This window comes from Myotis brandtii, unplaced genomic scaffold (assembly GCF_000412655.1).
Source record: "Myotis brandtii unplaced genomic scaffold, ASM41265v1 scaffold365, whole genome shotgun sequence".
In the NCBI taxonomy this organism is placed as follows: Eukaryota; Metazoa; Chordata; class Mammalia; order Chiroptera; family Vespertilionidae; genus Myotis; species Myotis brandtii.
The window spans coordinates 3,371,371-3,395,326 of record NW_005364031.1 but is presented as its reverse complement, the minus strand read 5'-3'; the positions used below and the strand labels follow the sequence as shown (position 1 = coordinate 3,395,326).

Below are 23,956 nucleotides of genomic sequence, written 5' to 3'. Positions count from 1 at the left end.
ATGCGCCGGTGCTCGGAGCCGGGAGGCTGGAGCGCGCGCTTGCGGGTGGATCCAGAGAGCGGATGGCAGCGAGCGAGACCCGCTGATCACTTTAGAGCTGCTTCTGATCCCACGCGCAAGGGCCACTTTCTGTTTGTTTTTGTTGACTTCTCAACTTGTTTGACATCGCCACCCCGACCCACCCCAGTCTGTGTTGAGGGGGAACGGAATGACAGTAAACAGTCCACAATGCCTATTTTGCTCTCAAAAATGACCTAAGGAGGTCACCTGGGTTTAAAATCCAATTGTTTCTTGTCAGTACAAAAGACAAAAAAATAAAAATAAAATAAATTATCTCAAGAGTGCGTGGCACCTGCGTTGTTTCCTTCAGCTTTGTCTCCATTGTCGAGGACAAAAACAAAATAAAATTTACTTCATATAAATTCACTAATCCAACGATTTTTTAATGCTCAGAGTGCAAAATACAACTTGTATTTTTTAAGTGTGTTTTTTCCCCTCCTCATTTGGAAGAGAGTCAAGTGTTTGTGACCAAAGTTTGTGCTGTCATGGTCTCCCGGACAGTCTTAAGTGCAAAACATTTTTGAAAACAAGTGTCTCTGTATCCATCTATATCTACTTTTTTCAGTTACAGAGAATAACCTTGACTGGCATGGTGGAATTGAACACATAATCAATGTGTTCTGTTTTCCAAGCATGACACATTTTCATTTCCTTTAAAATACATTTTTTCCCTTTAGTGATTATTTAAAAGTTCTTATAACCATATTTTATTAAAGTCCAAATTTTAACATTTTGTTGAAGTTGGATGTTAACCATATTTGCACATTCATGGTTACATTCACTGTTATTTGTGGACAAATTGATACCTTTGTTAAAATGCTCTAGAGTCAAAAATAATTTGAAAGAGAAAAACTCAGGTAACAAACCAGTTTGAACAAACAGTGAATGCTTTAGGAGAGTAATTGTCTTAAAATGCAATAAAATGTATAAAATTGGAAGTATGACATAGGCCATTTGAATATGTTGTATTAATAATATCAGGAGCAATCGTTACATTTACATTTAAATTTAATTTCATTTCATTATGATTTTTTGATAGCATAAAAGTGGAATACAACTTTTAAAAAGAAAACCAGAAAAATAGTCAAGTCAGAGTTCAAATATACCATTTTGAGAATTAGCTAATGCTTTGAAACCTTTGGAAATTAAAGTAAAATGGAAATATTGAAAACAGATGTTTAACTAACTCAAAACCATACCTTGCAAATAATAGTTTATTTTTCTCAGGATAACATTTCTTAATACAGATTTTAGTCATATTCATCTTGTATATGTATGTGAAAGACACTGCATGTGAAGAGTTTTAATAAACTGCAATTCTCAAAAAGTGCTAGGAAATACTGATGGCAAAATATTATAAATTAATGACTATCTTAAGAGTAATGTAGAATTACACTTTATTACATTCAGGTTATCATGTTTCACAGAATTTGGAAGGCTCAATGGTTTACAAACTCTTTATAATATACAATTTCTAGAAAAACAATACATCACATAGCAATTTTTACTCTACTTTTTTACTTTTGAGTTTTTAAGTTTATTTTAATATTTTAATCAAAAATACCAAATATAAGATAGTATTTTAATATATTTTCTCCCACAGTGGAGTAATATACTTGTATCAGGTAGGTGGGTATTCATTTGACCATTCATTTATATAAATAACTGTTTATATATCTTAAGTCATAAAGTGATAATTATATAAAATTAGGTTCACTTTAATAACTTACAAATGTGTTGAAGTTTTTCATGTAACATTTGGAAATAAAACTTTCTTTTTCAGTACTACTGCTGGATTCTAAAGCACAACAAACAGAGTTGGAATGGATTTCCTCTCCACCAAATGGGGTAAGTGCTTCTCCTCATGAAATATCACCCTTCATTTTTAAAGTAAGACTCAAAAACTTCCCTCTCCATAGTGGAATTATTCACATTCTTTAAATTTAAACAATTTCAATTCCAAATATCGTATTCAATATTTTGTTCTGTTTGTCATGAGACATTTAATTTTTTAAGTAAAGAAGAAGGTATACTTCGTGCTTGGGGACATGGATTTAAAAAACATTCTATAATCTTTTGAGTTCTTATTGTGAGTGGTATCCTACCTCAGGTTTCAGGCTATAAGTGCTAACTAATTACAGGGAACAATCCTTTCACAAACTCATTTAAACCAGTCTAGTTGTTTTATACTTCTTTAGTATAATAGCCTGATAGGTTGTGTATAGTTCTTTAAAACAGTATGCAATCTGTTTTTCCTCTTTTAAAAACAGTTTTAGCATCATTCAAAAGGTACCTTAAAAGGTAGCCAAAAATGTAATATGCTCAATATTTTAGCATACAGTTTGCTATGAGATATTATTTGGATTCTCCAAGTTTATATCATATGCTATCTGTTGTTATTAATCAGAAGTGATGGCAGAGCATGCACTTACTACAGTTAAATCTGTTACAGTAAGTATGAGTGAAAGCAGCCAAACAAAAATCTAGGAAAACATATGTAACCTCTCACCCCAATTTTTGACCATTATGGTTTATATATCAGGAAACATCTATTCTTTCTTAAATTTAGGTCAATGTCTTTGTTCTTCAGTTTTTTTAATTGTGAGAGAGATCACATAGTTCATCCCTTATTAAAGAAGAGGGCTTCAAGAAAGGAAAGTATACCCTATTGTTACCTGAGTTAATCTTTGACATGGAATCAAAGCGCATGAAGTGAGGATATAAAAAGTATAACAAAATTTTGCAAAGAGAACAAAAGTCCGAAAGGGATTTTTGAGTATAAGAACATCATAAGATCAATGTCATGAAGTGGAAGTCAGTTTCAGAATGCAAAATGTGAATGATGAAAATATATTTAAAATATTCAGATTTTTCATTCAGCTAATATTTGAGAGATTGCATAATATCATATTGTAGTTTTCTGTATTAGGGAAAATAAGTTATGAAAAGTGTCAAATATTTTAAAAATTAAGTAAAAAATGTATGTAAAGTTTGAGGTGCAGTACTTTTCTTGCAAGTGGAAGTTTTCCATGAGTAAAATAATATATATTATAGGAAGACATTCACAATAAAAAAATGAAACACCTTTCTTGCCAATGACAGATGTAGCCTATTTTCTGCCATCCATCAATTAAAATAAATAGAGATAGTGGGTGGTTTTTTATCTCTAAGGAGAAGTAAACTGATATATGATTGTAGTATTTCATCCATGTAATCCATGAAATGATAAATTATGACTGTCTGTTATCTTGGACTCAAATGGGCATTCTGTCAGTTCAAAATATCTGAGTAGCAGTTAGCCCTACATATCTGAAGGATTAAACAGATAATATTAGAAAATGAAGATTGATAGTGTTTTTTCTTTGTATATGAAATGGGTTAACTTACATGTGATTAAATATCTAACTGGAAATAAATTGTTATTAAGACACAAGCTTCTAGAAAACATTTTTATAAGCAAACCAAAAAAGCACATTATCTGAATTAAGACTTCTTTCCCAATGGTGTCATTTGTAGAAATCACTGCAGTTTATCAGAAAGTGAGATAAAAAAAAAAAAGACAAGAGTTGCGTTAAATTCATTTACATCATGTCACTATTTGTTATCTATACATAGTTGTCTTGAAATTTTCCCCTCAGGAACAAATTTTTAAATAAAAATGAAAATGAACTGGGATTCATAGGTTAGTAAAACCGATGGTTTCATTGATAGAACAAAATAATGTAATTTTTCTTAAAGTTAGAAAGAGCAACTTGTAAGATTTTTTTCCCTTTATAATAATTAGCCTTGGTTTCTTCAAACTGGGAAATTATTAAAAACAGCACATTTATCTTTGGAGCTTTTGGTATTGTAGTAGGTACCATTACCAGTTTTACTTCTTTTACTAATTTCAGTCTAACTTAGAGACAAAAACCTACCTGTCTCAATGAAGGAACTTGGGTATATTTGGCTGTCATTCATATTATAAGCTACTAATGGAAACAAAGGGAAAATATGCCCACCACTAACTACTCACAAACTGGAGTTGTGTTGATATGGGTTCTTTGCTGTAGTCGAGGACCTTGGGTGATTTGTATAATAAAATTGTAGCCATTATATAACATCACACAAGAAATTGCTGAATTACAGTAAATTGCTAATTTGTGAGTTTTGTTAGTTTTCTAAGAAACACTTCTAAAAGTAGATATTAATACTTTATAAAGCATTTAAATAAATGATTCTAGATCAAGTTTTACAGATAAAACTCATTAGCACATGCTTATTAGTTTATTTTCCCCCTGCTTTTTCTTGAAACTATGGTTAAAATATTGCATGATATGTGACTTTGAACTTTAATACAAATATATACAAATATATTTTTATATTTGCCATTTCGCATTGGTGAAATGAATAAAAGTAGATGAGAATTTCACTAATAAGATAGCATAAATATGAAGTGGGTAATTTTGTAATGATGATATGAAAGGATATGTGTTATTTTAGGCATTTTGGGCTATTTTAGGGGAAATTACTTTAATTGTTAATAGTGATATAGATGATATAGATGATATTACCCATGGTTTAATAATCTTTAAATTGTTTCCAATTCTACTAAACTTATTATCTTTCTTTTTTTGTGTGAATACATGTAACATGATTTTGCTATAGCATGCATTGTATCAGCATATGAATGAGCATTTTGAAACATTTGATATTTTTTCGGTCAAAAAGCTTATTACTGAAATATGATTCAGGATACTGTTTTGCCATGTCCATTTGATTTTCTATTGAAAGCAATTTATTTACAAAGATGAATCATACTTTTATACAAATACTTTTTTATAGTTATGTGGATTTGTGTACAATATTATTAATAACACTGCAATAAATAAATAGCTCTGTAAAATGTTACTCTCTTATGTCTCACTTTGAAAAGATTGTGAAGGAGTCCGCATTATGAATATCAGCATATCGACATCTGAATGCTTTTCCATTTAGAGTATTCTTGGCATTTTTCTTCCCTATGTTTTTAGGTACTTTCTAAGTTTAAATATAACATTCACACTTAAAATGTCAACTGCATTACAAAAAATTCTGCCATGTATCCATATGTATATGCATTAAACTGTGATATAATAATTGTGTTGTGTACTTTAGTCCAGAAATATAATCTCAATAGAGACTACAGATGTAAGCAAACATGTATAAAGAAACTAATATAATACACTAGCAAAGAGATATTAAACAAAATGAAATATTTATTGTATGTACAAACAAGGCAAGCAACCTGTTCTACCACAAGGATGAAGCTGAAGTGAGAATGCTCTATTCTCAGGCTAAGTGTTGGTCAGGGTAGGAATCTACTTCTTTCAAAGATACAAATTTGTGCTCAAAGATTCCTCATGCACTCTCTAAATCAAAATGTTATTATTGCCCTAACTGGTTTGGCTCAGTGGATAGAGTGTCGGCCTGGGGACTGAAGGATCCCAGGTTCCATCCCGGTCAAGGGCATGTACCTTGGTTGCGGGCACATCCCCAGTAGGGAGTGTGCAGGAGGCAGCTGAATTGATGTTTCTCTCATCAATGTTTCTAACCCTTTATCCCTCTCCCTTCCTCTCTGTAAAAAATCAATAAAATATATTTTTAAAAGTTATTATTATTATCTCTTTTTGCTGGATGACTGATGACATTTATTTAATTTTACAGTGGGAAGAAATTAGTGGTTTGGATGAGAACTACACCCCAATACGAACATACCAGGTGTGCCAGGTCATGGAGCCCAACCAAAACAACTGGCTGCGGACTAACTGGATTTCGAAAGGCAATGCACAAAGGATTTTTGTAGAATTGAAATTCACCCTGAGGGATTGTAACAGTCTTCCTGGAGTATTGGGAACTTGCAAGGAAACCTTTAATTTGTACTATTATGAAACAGACTACGACACTGGCAGGAATATAAGAGAAAACCTCTATGTAAAAATAGACACCATTGCTGCAGATGAAAGTTTCACCCAAGGTGACCTTGGTGAAAGAAAGATGAAGCTTAACACTGAGGTGAGAGAGATTGGACCTTTGTCCAAAAAGGGATTCTATCTTGCCTTTCAGGATGTAGGGGCTTGCATAGCTTTGGTTTCTGTCAAAGTGTACTACAAGAAGTGCTGGTCCATTATTGAGAACTTAGCTATCTTTCCAGATACAGTGACTGGTTCAGAATTTTCCTCTTTAGTCGAGGTCCGAGGGACATGTGTCAGCAGTGCAGAGGAAGAGGCGGAAAACTCCCCCAGGATGCACTGCAGCGCAGAAGGAGAATGGTTAGTGCCCATTGGAAAATGTATCTGCAAAGCAGGCTACCAGCAGAAGGGGGACACTTGTGAACGTAAGTAAGATGTACTATTCAAATTCTACTTTGCCTTTTTTTCCAGTTCAGTGACAAAGTGTTTAAGTTATAATAATTATTTGAACATGTGAGTCTTTGCTACACCAGCAGCCTGATTCAGTAAATCTTAGGAAAAGTCACTATTGAATTTATCAATGACTCCCCACTGTGGTATCTGCACTAAGGGTATGTAATAAATATTGGCGATAACAGTATTTGTTCCTAAAATTTGATTTGCTGTATGCTTGACAGAGAAGAAATGGACAGTTACACGTTGAGCTATGAGATTTGAGAGAGGAGAGGGAAGTGACATTAATCAGGATTTAATGATATGTGATGCCTTCTGTTTTGAAACCCCTATGTTCTGGACTTGTGAGTAGCAGAAAAAAAAAGTAGGTTAAGGGGGCTGCTAACAAGAGTTCTACTGACAGGGCAAGTACAAATACATTTGCAAACTTCTAGAAATATTTTTATAAATACTAATATTTTGATACAAAATCATCACAATTTATCACATTGATAAATGTCTGAGGTTACTTCTGCCAAAGCCATATTTCTTTTCTGGACTAAATAATAAATAAAATGAGTGTATTCCTGATAAGTTGTGTTATAGTAGACCCCATTTTTGTGGAAGTGGGCCAAAGTAAAGTTTTAGTTATCATAATACATCAGCTGGGCCTTTCCTATTGGGTTTTAAACAATAATAGCCTATGAATTAGTGAATTTTATGCTTTTTAAAACTGGATTTTCAATTACATAACATATGTGCTCATAATAATTGACCAATTTTTTTAAATTGGAAACTGTCACATAGACCTTCAAAATTGATAGATATTTTCCTGTTTGTGAATTTTCTGACAATTTTCCTTTTATAAGATTATATTACTTATATATCTTTTAACTTATAACTTATAATACATTCCAAAAATAACGTTTATCTATTCTTTTAGTTCTAGCCAGCAGCATAATTTTAGTATTTGCAAATATTGGGTAATTTAGAGGGGGGTATAACTAACCGTAATTATTATAACTAAATTTGGGGGTTATAGTATGTGCAGATACTCTTCCACCTGCTTTACATATATTAGCTCATTGAATGAGGTAGATATCATTATCACCTCTATTCTACAGAATGAAAAATCAGGGCTATCAAGGATGAATGGCTTGCTTGCAGTGACTTTGGTAATGTTTGTCTTAGTTTAGATTCAAACTCAGAGCATTCTGATTTGAGAGCCTGAGCTTTTAACTACAACTTTGCTCTAGTTTTCGTCACAAAACAGGAAAATCCTAGCAAATATTATTCTGTTTCATTGCTGAACTGGATTGTCTTGCTAATAGTAATTTGGCATATAAATCACATTACTTCCCCATAAATTATCTTTCTAATAGACTATTTAAAGAAATACTAAAATAAATGTATAGATCTCTGTTATCCAGTTTGGTAGGCAGTAGTTCTTTAGGTTCTGAAAAGTGGCTATTCATAATTAATATGTGCTATAAGTATAAATGACACTCTGGATCTCAAAGGCTTAGTATGAAAAAAGAGAATGTAATATACATCATTAATAATTTTTTAGATAAATCGAATGAAATATAGTAATATTAAAAATAATTTCAAGTGTTTTTTTTACTCTTTTTTTTCCACCTGAGGATATTTTTCCATTTATTTTTAGAGAGAGTAGAAGAGAGAAGGAAAGACAGAGAGAAACATTGATGTGAGAGAAACACATCAATTGGTTGCCTACTGCATGCACCCTGGCAGGGCCAGGAACCTGCAATGGAGGTGCATGTCCTTGACCAGAATCGAACCCAGGACCCTACCGTCCACAGGCTTTCTATTGAGCCGAACCAGCGAGGGCTCTTTTTACTCTTTTAGTATGGCTCCTAGAAATTTAAAAATTATATATGTGGCTCACATTATGTTTCCACTGGATGTATTATTTTGATGGAGTAACTGAGCCAAGTATATTTTCCTGTCCTGGTTGACAAATTAGATACTTCTTGTGGCTGGTCACTAGCATATAAAATACTTATGGCCCAGCACTCAATTATCATCTTCTTCATCGCCGACACTGTGAGGTGTACTCTGCAAAATAAATTGAGATATTATAGGTTCAGGTCTCAGGCCAGATAGCAGCCTCCCCCCCGCACCCCCCCCACAACCCCCGAAGGAAGCAAACGTGTCTACCCATTGTCCTCTTCCCCTTTCTGTCACTGGCAGTATTTTTTGAAGAGTAGAAAACCCTGCAGGTTCCATGTATGTGGAAATAAAAAACTGAAGATTTACCATTACTAATAGGCAGGATGCTATTGCACTGGGTAAGTATAGAAGTATTCTTAGTTAATTAATCAATTTAATGAAAGGCAATGTTCTTATTGACTAGAGGCTAACAACAGTTATTTGAAAATGATGGTGAATTCAACAGTAACTACTATCAGAAAATTTTAAGAACATGCTATTACATTTTAGCTATAAAAGCAGTGGTTTAGTAGTATGAAGATTTTCATGTGAAAATGGAATGTAAAACTCTAGCACAATAGAAAATGGGAAACATAAGAAACAAAGCAGGAATACATGTAAAAGTGCACAATAAATTTTGTCTAAGAAAAGACTAGGAAATAACATGAAAGGTCCTGCTCTTTTAATGTTTAAAGGTTTAAAAAATTACAGTATTTTTGTTTCATGTTGTGTAATTTAATTCATATGATTTTTACATTTAAGTTGTTAAGAAAAATAAGCAGGAACTTTTTGAGTGCTATACTTCTAAGAAAACCAGTCTTTAATTGCGGTAAAGAGATATATTTACCATGAAGAAAAGTCTCCAACTTCTTCCAAATGAGCAAAATCATCTCATTAAATGTGGTAGTATTAAAATTATGCAGTCATTTATATTGGTTTCAAGAATTGGAAACTCATTTGAATACCAAAATTATTGTCACCTGCAAAATACACTAAGGTACTTAAAAATAAAATAAAATTACTTTACTGTCATCTACATTAATTATGCATTAGGATAGGTGAAATTAGGTATTAATAGAAGTTCATTAAAGAAAATGTGATTAAAGGAGTAAAGATGCCTCCTTATCATTCAACTGTTAAAGAGTATGTCTGCATTTTTGTGAGTCAAGTAAATTGTTCATCAAATGACTTTCCTTTTAACCTTGGTGGTATTGACAAAAGAATTACATGCCTTATACTTAGCTATGGCACTATTTGCAAAATCACTTCCCTCCTTGGCATAATTCCTTGGCATCACTGTGAGAGCACTTGCCCCTGGATTCAATCCAGGCCTGTCTTTACAGGATTTCTCCTCTTCCCTTTCAGTGATCCTGTTCAGAGTTTGAAAACAAATTCTAGTTCCATATTGAGGAAAACTGAAGTGTTTGGGAGAGGATACTAGTGAGTCTCTAGCCAAATGAGGGTGGTTAGCCACGTAGGGGCAAGTTTATCTGGACACTTTCTAGAGTGGCAGACCATTGGGATATTTTTTGAGTATAATTTGAAATATGAAAACTATAAAAACTGATCAGTTTTGATCAGTGGATGTAAGAGGTTTTTTTTTTTCTGTCAACATTTTGGGGGAAAAAACCCCTCCAATTTAAAAACCAAATATTTCTCATGTCTAATATATGGAGAACTTCTGTCTGACTAATTAATATAATGCTTTTATGAAGACACCTTTTTGCAGTCATTTAAAAATATAAAATTTCAGGTAGTTAACATGCTTTTATTGTCAAGAAATCCATTAAAGAAATTACCATAGAAGTTGTCACTTTTATGAAACTAGCCACTCTATTTTCTTAGATAAAAAGTGTAGTCATTTAAAAAATTGAGAGCAGATTGTATTTTACATATGTAAATATTTTTCAGAAGATGAATAAAAATACATTTGAAATATATTTTGAAATTTTTGGAACTTTTGTACAACTTGGTTTCATTTAAAATTTGAATATTATTTGTCAAAGTGTGTAGCTGGGGAGTATACCGTGGATTTGTATAGGGAATTGCATTTGACACTGAACAATCATGTTCATTTTCTCATTTAATCCATAGCACATCACTGGCAGGTAGAAAGTTTTTTTTTTCTTTTGACATATGAAGAAACTGAATCTCAGGGATATGAATAAGGAACAATATTGAATGAGAACTGGGGATCCTGTTTCCCAATTCAAGTCTTTTTTCCCCACTACACCACACTGCTTTCTAAAATGTATCCTGTACTTCAACTAATGGATTTTAGTTAACGAAGAACAAATGAAACTTTATTTTAAGCAGGGTGACCATATGCCTAATTTGTCTAAGATAATTCTTTTACTTATTAAAACTGCTTCTTTTTGCTTTCAAAAGTGTTCTCATTTAGACGATAAAATACAAGGTCATTCTAACTGTAAAAAATCTGAAGATGTAATGCAGTTTACATGCACATATGTCAGAACACATCCGTGTGATCTGCTTCTGTTATTTATATTGCTTAATTTTAATTTTCTGAATTAAAACAGAATTTTTTTATGATTTCATGTGAAGGGGAATTGAAATAATCATACATTTTTTACTTTTATTATAAGAAATTTCCCTCACAATTGTTTCTTAATTCTTTCTATTAATAAATTAACAGGTCTGTCATTATTTTAATAATATATGATTTATGGACATGTAACATCCTATTCCATAAATTAAAATATTTATTCAATGTTATAGCATTACTAATAAGATTTCTGCTTGATTAGATTTTTGAAAACTGCTTTTTCACAGAAAAGTAGTATGCAATTTGTATCATCACTTTTCATGTTAACAAATGAGTCTTTCTAATATATAGTATTTATAAACAAGTATATATGGAAATGTAAGATACACTACAGGATTAATAGTTCTGATGCTGGAGTCACAGAGTTTTACACTAGGTGTATAAACTAGGACAATCGCTCTAAGCCTTAATTTCCTTAAGTATAAAATAGGGCTAAGAAAAATTGTATGTGCCTCATAGGGTTCTTGTCAGTATTGAATGAAATCATGCATGTTAAAAAAAATCCCTAAAAACAGTATCTGGGACATATCAAATAATCAATGAATTACCTATTCTACATTTCCCCAACTTGTTCACTGACCTCAGTCTTCCAAATTCTGACTGCAGTTACTGTCCATGCCATTTTCCTTTTATTACCATGCCTTGCTTTTTTCTACCTAGTTGATCTCAGGCTGTGGACATTTTGCCTTTACTTATAATTCCAATTAAATGCCACTGATAGCCTGTTAGATAATCTCTCCTTGTGAATACTTATAAATACTTTGCCCTTTCCCTGTGGGAATCATCATACACTATTTGATTTTAGTTATTATTTGTGATTTCCTTTTACTGCTTCTAAGCTTCTTAACGATGCAAACTTATAGTGTTCTACCTTCTTACCCTCGTAGTTCCTTGCACCACATGAGTCTTCCAATAAATGTTTACCAATATTCTTAAAGACTTAAGCATGATACACTACCCATTGCCAAAGTAATTATTTTTTATTTTAAATTTACATGACTATTTCATTTCTAGTTGTATATGGCTAGTCTCTATGATTAGTCTTAAACTTTGTGAGTATGAGAACTCTTTATTATATTTTATATCTGCATAGAATATATCAAGGTGATATGCTAATCACTAGGAAATTTAGGCAGGAGTCTGCTCCAGATATGAGGAATTTCTTTCTATGAAAATAATATTTCTATGTATTCATTGTCATGTTTGTCGCTGTCTTTCTGTATCTGCCTTTACAACTTCGTCTCCCTCCTCTAATGAAATGGAAGCCATTAACCTTCTTTACTACTTAATATCTATGTCTTGAGAAAGGCAGAGTTCCAACTATCATCAAATAAGAAGTTCTTAAGAGGGACATCTGTAATACTTTCAACAATAAAGGTAAATTTAAAAAAAATATAAAAATAAAATAAGTTCTTGAAGTATATTTATGATTATCTTATATGGGAAAGTGACTTTTAGTATAAGATTATATGTCTTTGCTTTTTTGCTTGAATTTCAAAACAAGCAAAAAAAATAATAGAAAGAAACAAAACCTGAGAAATCAATTCATAGCTAATACTACACTCTATAAATTGGAAATTACTTAAATTTAGTATCATTTCCAAATATCTTTATTCTATTTGAGTTAAAAGTACATCACAATTTTTACTACTTTTAGCTTATTCACTTTCAGAAGTGCAGCATACTTGTTTTAAGACATTTTTGAGTAGGTGATGTGCATAGGTCTAGGACAGGTACCCCCACCCCCCCATGCTCCAGTCCCACGGCCTTTGCCCCAGGAGCAACTGCTATTATTATTTTCTTCTATCCTTTAAATAAAAAAATGGAGGAAGATAACTGTGATTCTTAAATTTATAATCATCATTGTTTTCTACTACAACCTTGTACATTTCATTTAAAATTAGATTGCTTTTTACTTATCTTTGTATGTACCACAGTGCATTTAACTAGTCAATAAATAAAGGACAGGAAGAAGGAAGATCTGATGAAAATGAAAAAAAAAATAATGAAAGAAGGAAGATGAAATTATGGTGTCCAATTTAACTTTCTATGATTTATAAGTTCAGTTTATAACTTTAGAACTTTTCTAGTTATCCTAACTTTGGCAAGTATATGGTCACTCTTTTACATTTCTAGTGGAAGTTTAAATTGGCATTAATTTCTGGCAGGCGATGTCATAATACATTGCTCTAGCATTTTGCATTGAATTTGATTTTTGTAACCAACTTGTAGCCATTTCCTCTAAGGTAATGGTCACTATAATTATAATGTATAAAATATTTAATTTATCATGATGTTGTGTATAATGTGGTTATTTTGTACTTTGTACAAACAATAATATTATCTTTAAGGGAGGAAGTTAACCCTGCTATATATTTTTCTCTATCTGCATCAATATCTGTTGCATGAGTCAGAAAAGAAACATTTGGAAAATCCTTTTTTCATTTTTTCTCACATTTAAGTTATCCCATCTTCTGCAATATATCTCACCAATTTAGTTTTATGGAGGCATGTCTCCATTAGGATATTCATGTAGTATTAATACTTGGAAAGTATGTTGTGTGCATATATAATGTGCATTAAAAAAATCTGGTAACAAAAACCATTCACCTTTGAATTTAGTGAGATAGGGACATTGTTATCTATTTTCTGCCTGTGATATCAGCTTTGTTAAAAGTTGTAGAATCTGAGAAGTTGTATTTATAGGTTATGGTATTATTCCCAAATAACACAATTTCACAGGAATCCTGAATAATACATACCTCAGTTGAGTTAAATGCGCATTGTCTCTCACAAATTCTGTGGCCTTAAGAAGTATGGGATGTTTATTATTTTGCTGACTTTGTTTAATCGGAGGTCAAAGATTAACATAGCAAACCAGGGAAAATACATTCTGGGGCATAGTAATTTGAAAACATTTTAATGGTCACATGTTATGTACAGCAGTCTTCCCTTATCTGCAGTTTAGCTTTTCTTGGTTTCAGTTACCCATAGTCAACCACAGTCCAAAAATATTGAATGAAAAATTTCAGAAATAAACATTTTATAAGTTTTCCCTCACACACTGTTACGAATGGCATGAAAGAAACTCACACTATCTCTCTCCATCCCGTTTGGGACGCAAATCATTCCTTTCTCCAGAATATCCACGCTGTGGTATATGCTATCCACTTGTTGGTCACTTGTAGTAATCTCAGTTGTCAGATGTACTGTGCTTGTGCTCAGGTAACCCCGATTTTATTTCATAATGGCCCTAAAGTGCCAAAGTAGTGATGCTGGCAATTCAGATATGCCAAAGAGAAGCTATAAAGTGTTTCCTTTAAGTGAAAAGGTGAGCACAGTACAATTTGATGTTTTGATAGAGAGATGCCACAGTCACATAATTTTTATTACAGTATTTTATTATAGTTGTCTTATTTTGTTATTAGTTAATCTCTTACCATGTCTAATTTATAAATTAAGTTTTATCATAGGTGTGTGTATACAGGAAAAACATAGTATATGTGTACAGGGTTCGGTACTGTCCACATTGCAAGCATCCACTGGAGATCTTGGAAGGTATTCCCCTCGATGAGAGGGGACTACTCTACTGTGGATTTTGAATCTTTTTAATTGTCTCATTCATTTATATTATTTACTGTTGACAATTATTTTGTCTCTTGCTTCCAATGTATTAAAAGTCAGGAGGCTTTGAAAGGACACATACCGGTTTTTATATTTTGTTTCATATGTCACCTAGTTAACATCTAAGGTTAGCCCCTCACCTATGGTGGTGTAAGACCTGCACCAACGCCATTAACACTAAAGGCTGAATTATAGCCTTTTATAGAAAACCTAGATCTGGGGAGAGGAGCACTGTGATGCTTTGATCAATATATTGTAATATTGATCAGATGTAATTATCATCTATATATCTTGTACTTACTAACTTTTAAAGTTGGTCAACAATCTATTGTGCTAATATTATCAACTCTACTTTTAAAGAAGAGCACTATTTTTAAAAGACATTAGGTGTAGAGCAGTAAAATATATCTAAAGCATTATTACATATAGTGAAAGTTTATTCTGAAACAAAGTAATTTAATATCAGTAAGTTCACTATGCTACTCTATATTTTCAAGTTATTTGTATGTTTTATGTCTAGGAGTACTTTCCTATCATTATCTGAACTAGTTGCCATGTAGACAGTGACAGCTAGTGGCATTAACTTACCGGCTCACATTAATGACATTAATTTAAACTAGTAGATGGATTAAATAATTTTAATTGATATACTCTCTCAAACACATACATTTATTATAAGACAACTGTTCTGTGGACATTCTTGCACTCCTTGAGGATATAATCTCTTCCAAGAAAATTAGAATGATAAATTCTCAAAGTTTGAGGGTAAATTAAAGATTACAAAAGTTAAATTAGAGGGTGTTTGGGGTCTTATTTATAGTTCTAACAGTCCATTCACGACAGATTCCAAAGTAAAATCAGAACTTATTATTTCCATTTTTTTCTATTTCAAGATAATATACACACGATACATATGCACATATGTACATATACACACATGCACACATATTCACACATACACTGCCGATCTCTACCCCTACTAGAGGAAAAAAACACAAATTTACAATATGTAACAAAAAAATTAAGTATATTTTTGTCCTTGACCCATTTTTAGATTTCTAAATTGCTGTGCACTAATCTCTTAATTTATAAGTGTTGAATAGTTGTTTGTTTTTCTATGTGGAAAATTCAACTGAAAATTACAAAGAGGCCGAAAACTCGTATATTATTGGATTATTGTATATTTTAAAAAGACAAAACAAAATAAAACTTCCTTAGCTATGCTTTCAAATTTTTTTCAGAAAGCAATATATATATAGTGCTTCTTGATTTTCAAATAGATGATTATTTTTAAAATTTTTAATTATTGTAGCATTTTACCAGATTGTAAGAAGGTGAATTTTAGCAATTAGCACATTTTGGAAATATGACAAATGTATGTAAGTGTTTAAAATGAGAACAGTGGCCCCTTCTTACATCATTACAAACCTAGAATTTCAGAGGGAGCCAAAACTCTGCTGTTTAGTCTTGTGGTTTCTGACTGGATCTCCTCTGAGAAACCTGCAGACTTTAGCCCCTCAGTCCTTGCTTCTACAAAATCTTTTCTTCAAAACTGAGCTTTAAAATTAACACATGCTAAGCTTAGATATTCAGGCTATGAGCTGGAGCTGGGAAAGACACATGGCTCCAGGTTTATTATGTTGAGACAGTATTTTAGTTTGCAAAGGAAACCTGACTGGAACTTTTTAAGTTTGCTGCTTCAGCCATGCTCTCTCTGTGTCTGATGTTTATTCGGCACAGACATTATGTATGAGAGCGCTGTGTATTTCAAGGCTGAACATAATGGTTTGATCATTTTCCTCTTTGTAAATTTCCCCAATGAGACAACATTGCTTCTCACTTCAAATTCAAACAGCTCTCTCATTGATTTTCAAAATTATTCACCAGGCCATCACTATATGTGTAATCATCCTTCTTTCTAATATAATTTATCTTTCAATGTGGTAAAGTGGATGTTCTCTGCCATAACTGCTTCCTCTAGTTTCTTTTCTTTCTGAATCTTTTCCTATAGTTTCATAGACTTTGGCAATAGCTTTTTATTTACCTTTCAGAAATTCTACATTATCCCCTGATTTAAAACTTTTCAGAACATACCTTCCCATCGATGAAGTGGATTAAAGTAGTGAAAGTACATCTTCATTCTCTGCTCTGTGTCTTTACTAAGATAAAATATATAGCCTGCAACATTTTGCTCTTTTGCCTTGTTTACATGAGAGTGATTTTACATATTATAATTTGATGTTGTACAAATTAATAGCTAATTAATAAAATATTGAACCTTATTAATCACTATTACTCATTATCATTGCAAAGTTTTGATCTAATCCTGGCATAGCCTTCTGTTTTGAACTATAATCCATCTTTTTATGTTTCTGTTAAAATTCTTAATTAGGTATAATAAGAAATCTAGTTTTTTACTTCTTCAAATCATTCATAATGTTCATTATTTACAAAAATTGTAAAATTAAACTTTTAATATTAAACTGAGAAGAGAGTTTCATAATGGAAAGGTAAAATGGTAAAGTTAAAAATGAAAATCACTAATCATAATATATGGCAAAACTTGCATAACTTGAATTCTAGCTTTTTTTTTTTTTTGAGGTAAGAAAATCCACATTTTGATTATAGTCTCTTGTAACATTTAGGCCAGAATTACCTCTATCAGTCAATATCATAAAGGAACTCAATCAAGATATGTATGTGAATGCCTAATCAGTTAAAGTTATTAATCCTTATTTTTTCAAAAAGCTGTATTTAGCAATTTCTGTTGTTGTGTGTTTAAATCAGAGAGAGATGGAGACTTTACAACAAAGGAGAGTATACTAATAATTTAAATAGGTTTTCGTCCAGGAAGTCAGATTAAGGATGAATATGAAAGAGGAGCAAGGTTAGGATACTGACACAACTTCTTTTGATCTTTAATTTTTTAAGGATTTTCTGTCATTGTATATATTGCAGAGACAACAAACTACGTGTTAGGTCTATAAAAGACAGCATAAATATTCAGGAGCCTGTGAATACAGCTCATTTAGGTTTATATGATACAAGCTGAGGCAAGGTTGACTTGGTGAAAAACAAAGCATTCATATATACCAGAGTTCACATTAAGCACATCTTTTATTGCAGCCACTTTTTCCCCCACTATTTCCTAATATATGAGATGAAAACACACAAACAAAACCATATCTGCTTCTGCATATAGACTAATCTTCACTGAAAATAATATACGTTTTATTCATATAAACCAAGATGGCATGGTTATTTATTATTCATTAATGTCAGTAGATAACTGCTTGTCATTTGGATCAGAGTGGCGTCTGATAGAATGCTGACACTGATGGATGGACGTGCTCCTGAAAATCTGCATAGGCAGGCCGCTTAGGTCGGCGGAACACAGACCACCACCCTGGACCTGATTGGGCATGAAGAATTTTGTTGCTGTTTTTTTTTCTTTCTTTTTTTTTTAATCATTGCATAGTATCAAGAAGTCATTTGATTTTTAAGATTAATTTTAGATTTTTAGCATTAAAATTATCAAATGAGAGTAATAACTAATTAGATTCTCTGGTACTCTAGCTCACACTTAGAAGAAGAATTTTGATTTTGCTTATTCTGTCTTACAGAAAGATAAGTAAATAAAATTTAAAAAGCAAAAATTGATAGTTGCTTTGCAAATACATACTTGAAATTATTAGAATTTTTCTTAGAGAAATATTATTTACTTGAGAGAATAAAAATCATTGATGTACAGCTTATAGGATATTAAAGATAAAATGAACTGTGTTCTTAAATTTCTCCTTGAATGACTATCAGCATTGTATATTTTTGATGGATTCCCCAACCATAATAAGTGTTTTTATTTTAATGATAGTTGTTAATATCATATCAAAATGTTTTACTGCCAACATTTTAAAAAATAATTATTTTCAACTATAATTTGTTAATTTTCTCAATTTGAATGAAAGCATTAGCACTTTAATATAATATACAGAATTTCAGAATTATTTAATTTAAGGTAAATAGTTTTTTATTTCAAAGTAGAGGAAAATGATCATATTATATTTTGTCTGCAATTTAATAAAAGGTTTAACTTGAATTATATTGGTACTATACATATCTTCATTTTTGTGAAATTTAATTTTATTTTTAGTTCTCTTTTTTAGTACTTACATTGGTATATTTTATAAATACATGTATTTATTAGCTAACTGTAATTCTAGATATATGAATATATTAAATTACATTTTGCATGGAATAAATAATGTTGGCAGTTATAATGTTTTATAGCTTCAGAGTTATAAATCCATATATACTCAAAATATTTATTTTAAAAAAATCTATTTGTAAGAACTTTTTATCCTGCTTATATATGCGTTTTTGAACATTTAAATTTGAGGTTAGGTAATTTCTTTACATTTTTAAAAATAACAAATTGGCATCTCAAAGTAATTTATTATATCATTACAGCTTCTTTATAAGATAGTAAATGTTTTTATGTATTTTTTATACAGGGAAGGCCATATTTCACAATTTAGCCACTAAAAATGGAAAGCAAAATAGAGCTCTGACAATTATTAGAATATTTTCAGGTACATGCATTTTAAAAATATGGTTGTCAATAACTGCTTATGTAAAATGACTCAGAAGCACTTCTTTTCCCTACCTACTGAATAGCTGTGCATAACATATTCTACATGCTAGTCATCACATAGACATGAGATTTTGATTTTCCCATTTAGAAGACTACCTTGAGATGATCTAAGAGTTAATTTCTACAGACAAATGACATTGGGAAACTGAGATAAATAGTTCAGCATTTTCTGTGCTAACATGATGTTTGCCTGTCTGATTGCATCCTTTCCAATAGATAGTAGAGACGTAATTACGAAGAAAGACATCTGTGCCAAGGTTTAGCTAGCCAAAAAGGGCAAGCTCTTGTGTTTAAAAGGTAGAGAATCCAATCGATGAAAATGTCTGGACCTGTTAGCACCAATCAAGCTGAAGGCTACTGGGAAGCTCAGTGAGGGTCTTTTGTTGTAGAGATGGAAGGAGACCCAAACTACAACACTTTAGGGGAGCAGGGTCAGCAAAGAAGATCATCCATCTTCTTCAGTGGCAGCTTTCTGTCAGATTCTAACCCTGTTCAGTGGAGGAACTAAGCCTCTACTGTTGACACCAACCGATTCTCAGCCAAGTGTAAGTGAAGCTAATATTCACTGACCTTATGCATAGCAAATGAAGCCCTGTGTGTCATTTGAGAAAGAATGTTATCTGACACTTCAAAAAGTGAATGATGGACGGAATGTGTGTGTGTGTGTGTGTGTGTGTGTGTGTGTGTGTGTGTGTGTGTGTGTGTGTGTGTGTGTGTGTGTGTGTGTGTGTGTGTGTGTGTGTGTTTTGTTGGTCAAGTAGGCAAATACATATTCATTAGCCACTCCATATTTTTGATTTTCACAATAGCCACAGATTTACCATTTTGACAGCAATGTAACTGTGTTCTTTTCATTTCCACATCAAGATGGTTTCACAGGCTTGACTGTACTGCAGAACCAGCTCTGTTTGGCTTTCTTTAGTTTCTGTAACAGTGTCTAGTCGCAGGAGGAGAAGATTCCGTTTTCCCTAATAACAGAGATAAATTTCAAGAAAATTCTGAGTAACTAGTTCACATTCAAAACATAATGAAGCAGAATATATTTCTTTATGATTATAAAAAGTGGATTGCTCTCATTAGAGTGCAAGTCAGAAAGGCTTCATTTTATCATTTGAAAGCATTATCTAAAAACTCATTTTCTTTTTAGTTAGTAATGCCTGTTACACCCTATTCGTTTTTCTTAGTCTATAAAGCAAGATTTTGCTATATTTTTCTTACTGAGGACTATATTTTAAATTGTACATTGTGCATATTCTTGCTCTGGAGGTTTTTCCATAGTACTTTAAAATTTTTTCTTACGAAAAATGAGGGTTAAAATGTACCAGCGGTCATAAATACCCATTATATCAACAATATTAAGTAGTTATCTACACTGTAACTAAATATTACCACAGACAAAAATAGAATACTTGAAATAAGTATAAAACAATCATTTTATAGAATGTGTGGAATTTAAGGACTTATGGGGAAATACTAGTACATTAAAGCATAGTGTTGAATTTTCAGAGTTCCATGGAAGGTGACTATCTGACATGGTGGATTTCATGAGAATCACCAGGACAGATCTGCATCTAATTGACATCAATCATGTTTGAACTGAAAATAAACAGTTGTGAAATTTTTGGAATCTGTGTATTGATTTTTGTTCACCTCATCAGTCTTGTGTATTTGTACTTATTAAAGGAGGAGGCATGTCTTTTGTTCTACCAAATTTGAAAAGGCAGCGTTTGATCAGGAAGATGTATTCTTCTTATTTTCTTTTGCAAGTAACTAAAATCAGATGAGCTCATACACAAAGTTTTCTCCTGGAAGTGTTCCAGAACCTAATCATACAAAGACACTAAACATGTGTATAGTCAATTCTTATTTTTCTTCTCACATTTGTCTGTAGCCAAGCACCCTTCTAAGTAAAATGAAGCTCAAAGACCAGAGAGAAATTACCCCAGTTGATAGTAACTTCACTGAATTGTGACATTTCTGTCTCATCATTTATCATCTGCAGGATTTAACATTGATGTACATATAAAACACAAGTATGAGAGTTGTAGTTTTGTTTATGAATTTTAAACACTATCTGTACATACAGTTACTAAATTCAGTCAATGAATCAATTTTTTTCAAAATGAGTACTCTGACCAAGACTGACTCCATAGGTTTGTTATTGTTAACCAGTAACAATAGTGGTGATGATGGGGGAAAGGGGAGGGTGGGCTAAATTAAGCTGATTTTCAAATATCTTGAATTGCATTACTTTATACAAAGGACCCTCCAGATAAATCCAATGGACACAAATGCACACAAACTACTCCAGAAATGATACTCCTGGTGGTATTTTTTTCTAAATGATCTACACAATATAGTAACTCCCATAAACATTTGTGAAAAGCTGTCTGGAGTACAGATATAACTTTGCTTAATTTTTTTTATATCATGTTGTAGATTTTTTAGACTTCTTCAGAAATATCAAAGAATTTCCATAGTAGAAGAAAATAAAGAAGAATTGGTTTAAAAGGCAGTAGATTTTGCTTCATGGAATCACTGGTTAATGGATTTAGCCAGCTGTTTGAATCTAAATTGAAAAAGCCAATTGTACTTTATGATCTGCAGGAGTCAGATTCGATTAGTAACACTAAAGTTTAGAAACCAAAGTGTCATTTCATGCTGCTATTAAATCTCAGCCCCTTTGCCCTTAGAACTTACAAAGTTCAGTCCACTTAAGTCCTGCAAGCCCAGTGTAGGGTTTTTAAAATATGTGAATTGTGTATTATGATGTCATAAAGGCCTCCAGTGACTTTCTAAAATTAATCCTTGTTGAGTCATTTGAGCCAGTGGTGTCATCTCACAGAATTTCTCAGCTTATTCAAGGATTGGAAACTTCTTCAAGACAAGGAAGGTACTAAACATCACTCGTATACTAATATAACAATCAATTGGGCAACATTACTCAACGTTATACTAGGTGCTATGTTTACATACAATACTGATTATATTTCAGATTCGTAAGAACCAAACAATGACTGAAATAATTGGGATTCCTTGAGTCCTGTTAGAAAGCCACAATTGCTGAGGGCTATGATTTTAAAAAGATACCAGTAGAGGATTATTCAAGATGCCTAAGCAAATCATGCCACTGCAGTATGAATTATGATTTGTTCAAACAGGTCTTAAAATGAGTTTCAAAGATCTTTAAATTCAATCAGACTGTAGAATCAGTGAATCCTTTACAAGAGTTGAGTGTTATTATTCCATATATTATTAAATGAAATGAGACATTTTGTCCTCATTAGTATTTTGTGATTCATATAAGAAATCACTATAAATTATTTAATAAATAAGTTTATATAAATGTTAAAAAATTTTTCCCAATAAAAATGTCCTTCTGTTTTCAAAGAAAAATTGAAATATTTTAGGTAAACATTAATTCTTAATTTTTCATTTCATCATTTTATTATTTATTTTTAAGACCTTACATGGGAAATGTATGATATCAAAATAGACATGTTTTTAAAAATAATACATTGTGTGTTATTGTGTCAAGTGGGCTTGACATGCTTATATTTTTAAATATAAAAAAAGTTACTTTGTGTTTAACCTCCCCCACTGCACCCCAAAGTAAGTCTTTTCCTTGGTAGTAATTTTTTTATACTGTGTTAAAATATACTGTTACTTTGGTATCTTGAAGAAGCAATTTATGAAAAAATCCTGCAAATGGGTGGTATTCAGTTTTAAATGCTTTGGGTTTGTTTTTCCTGTTTAAAAAAGTACAGAGAAAATGGACAGGTTATTTGTAGTATAATCACTTGAAGAATCATCAGGTGAGTAGTGACATCTCTGTGAGCCATGGGAGTTGTTTTTTCCTTGTTTCAATCTGGAGGAAAAAATAAGCCAGCAGTTCCAATCCTTGGTCTGACATTTCACAAGACAACTGAAAAGGTAACCATCCCTTTGAGGGCATGGTTGATTTTACTTCTGATTCTTACTGTGCTACAGGGATCAAGGATTTCTGGCGAAGCTTGACCTGTGTTTGAGGTCAGGGAAAGTGGGGGATTTTTCCTTTCTCTTACCTGCAGGTCTCTGAAGTTATGTTGGATGAGAGTTTACTCTGCACTGCTTCATCAGCGTGGCTTTTTTGACAGTTGTGAAAGAATCTTAAGATGGAAGGATTTGGGTGGTAAAATTGCTTTTTCTGTAGAACAGGAGACTACTATATAATTTTTAAAATTTTAGATTGTAATGTAGAATTCTGGAAAAGTTTTGTGTCCTTTTATATTGAAGGAAATTGTCTAATGCTGACTAGTGCTCCAAAGTATAATAATTATAATGGGTTTAAGTCCAATCAGAGTTCAGATCTTTGGTTTTTAGTTTTAGATTTTCTATTTACTAAACCATGAGTTTAATTTTTATTCCTTTTTTAAAAAATATTTTTATTGATTTCAGAGAGAATGGTATAGAAACATCAATGATGAGAGAGAATCATTGATCAGCTGCCTCCTGCACACCCCATATGGGATCAAGCCTGCAATCTGAGCATGTGCCCTGACTGGAATTGAAACATGACCTCCCGGTTCATAGGTCAACGCTCAACCACTGAGCCTCACTGGCTGGGCTTATTCCATTTTTAATTAGCTGGAAGTTAAATGAGGAAGAAATAGGTTAGAATAGTGGATTATTTTATTCTGTTGCTCTTTTATCTAATTAAATAACTAACCAGCTTTCTCCATTTCTCCCTCCCATCCTTCC

At 32.1% G+C, this 23,956-nt stretch overlaps 1 protein-coding gene across 5 annotated transcripts in view; it reads left to right on the top strand.

Moving 5' to 3' along the window:
* EPHA7 (EPH receptor A7) overlaps window positions 1-23,956 on the top strand; it is a 181,653-nt gene that overhangs the window by 2,680 nt on the left and 155,017 nt on the right. For all 5 annotated transcript variants that reach the window (XM_005872100.2, XM_005872099.2, XM_005872101.2 and 2 more), the window contains exons 2-3: window positions 1,844-1,908; window positions 5,746-6,415. In XM_005872100.2, coding sequence (XP_005872162.1) covers window positions 1,844-1,908; window positions 5,746-6,415 — 735 coding nt within the window. The remainder of the gene's footprint in view (window positions 1-1,843; window positions 1,909-5,745; window positions 6,416-23,956) is intronic.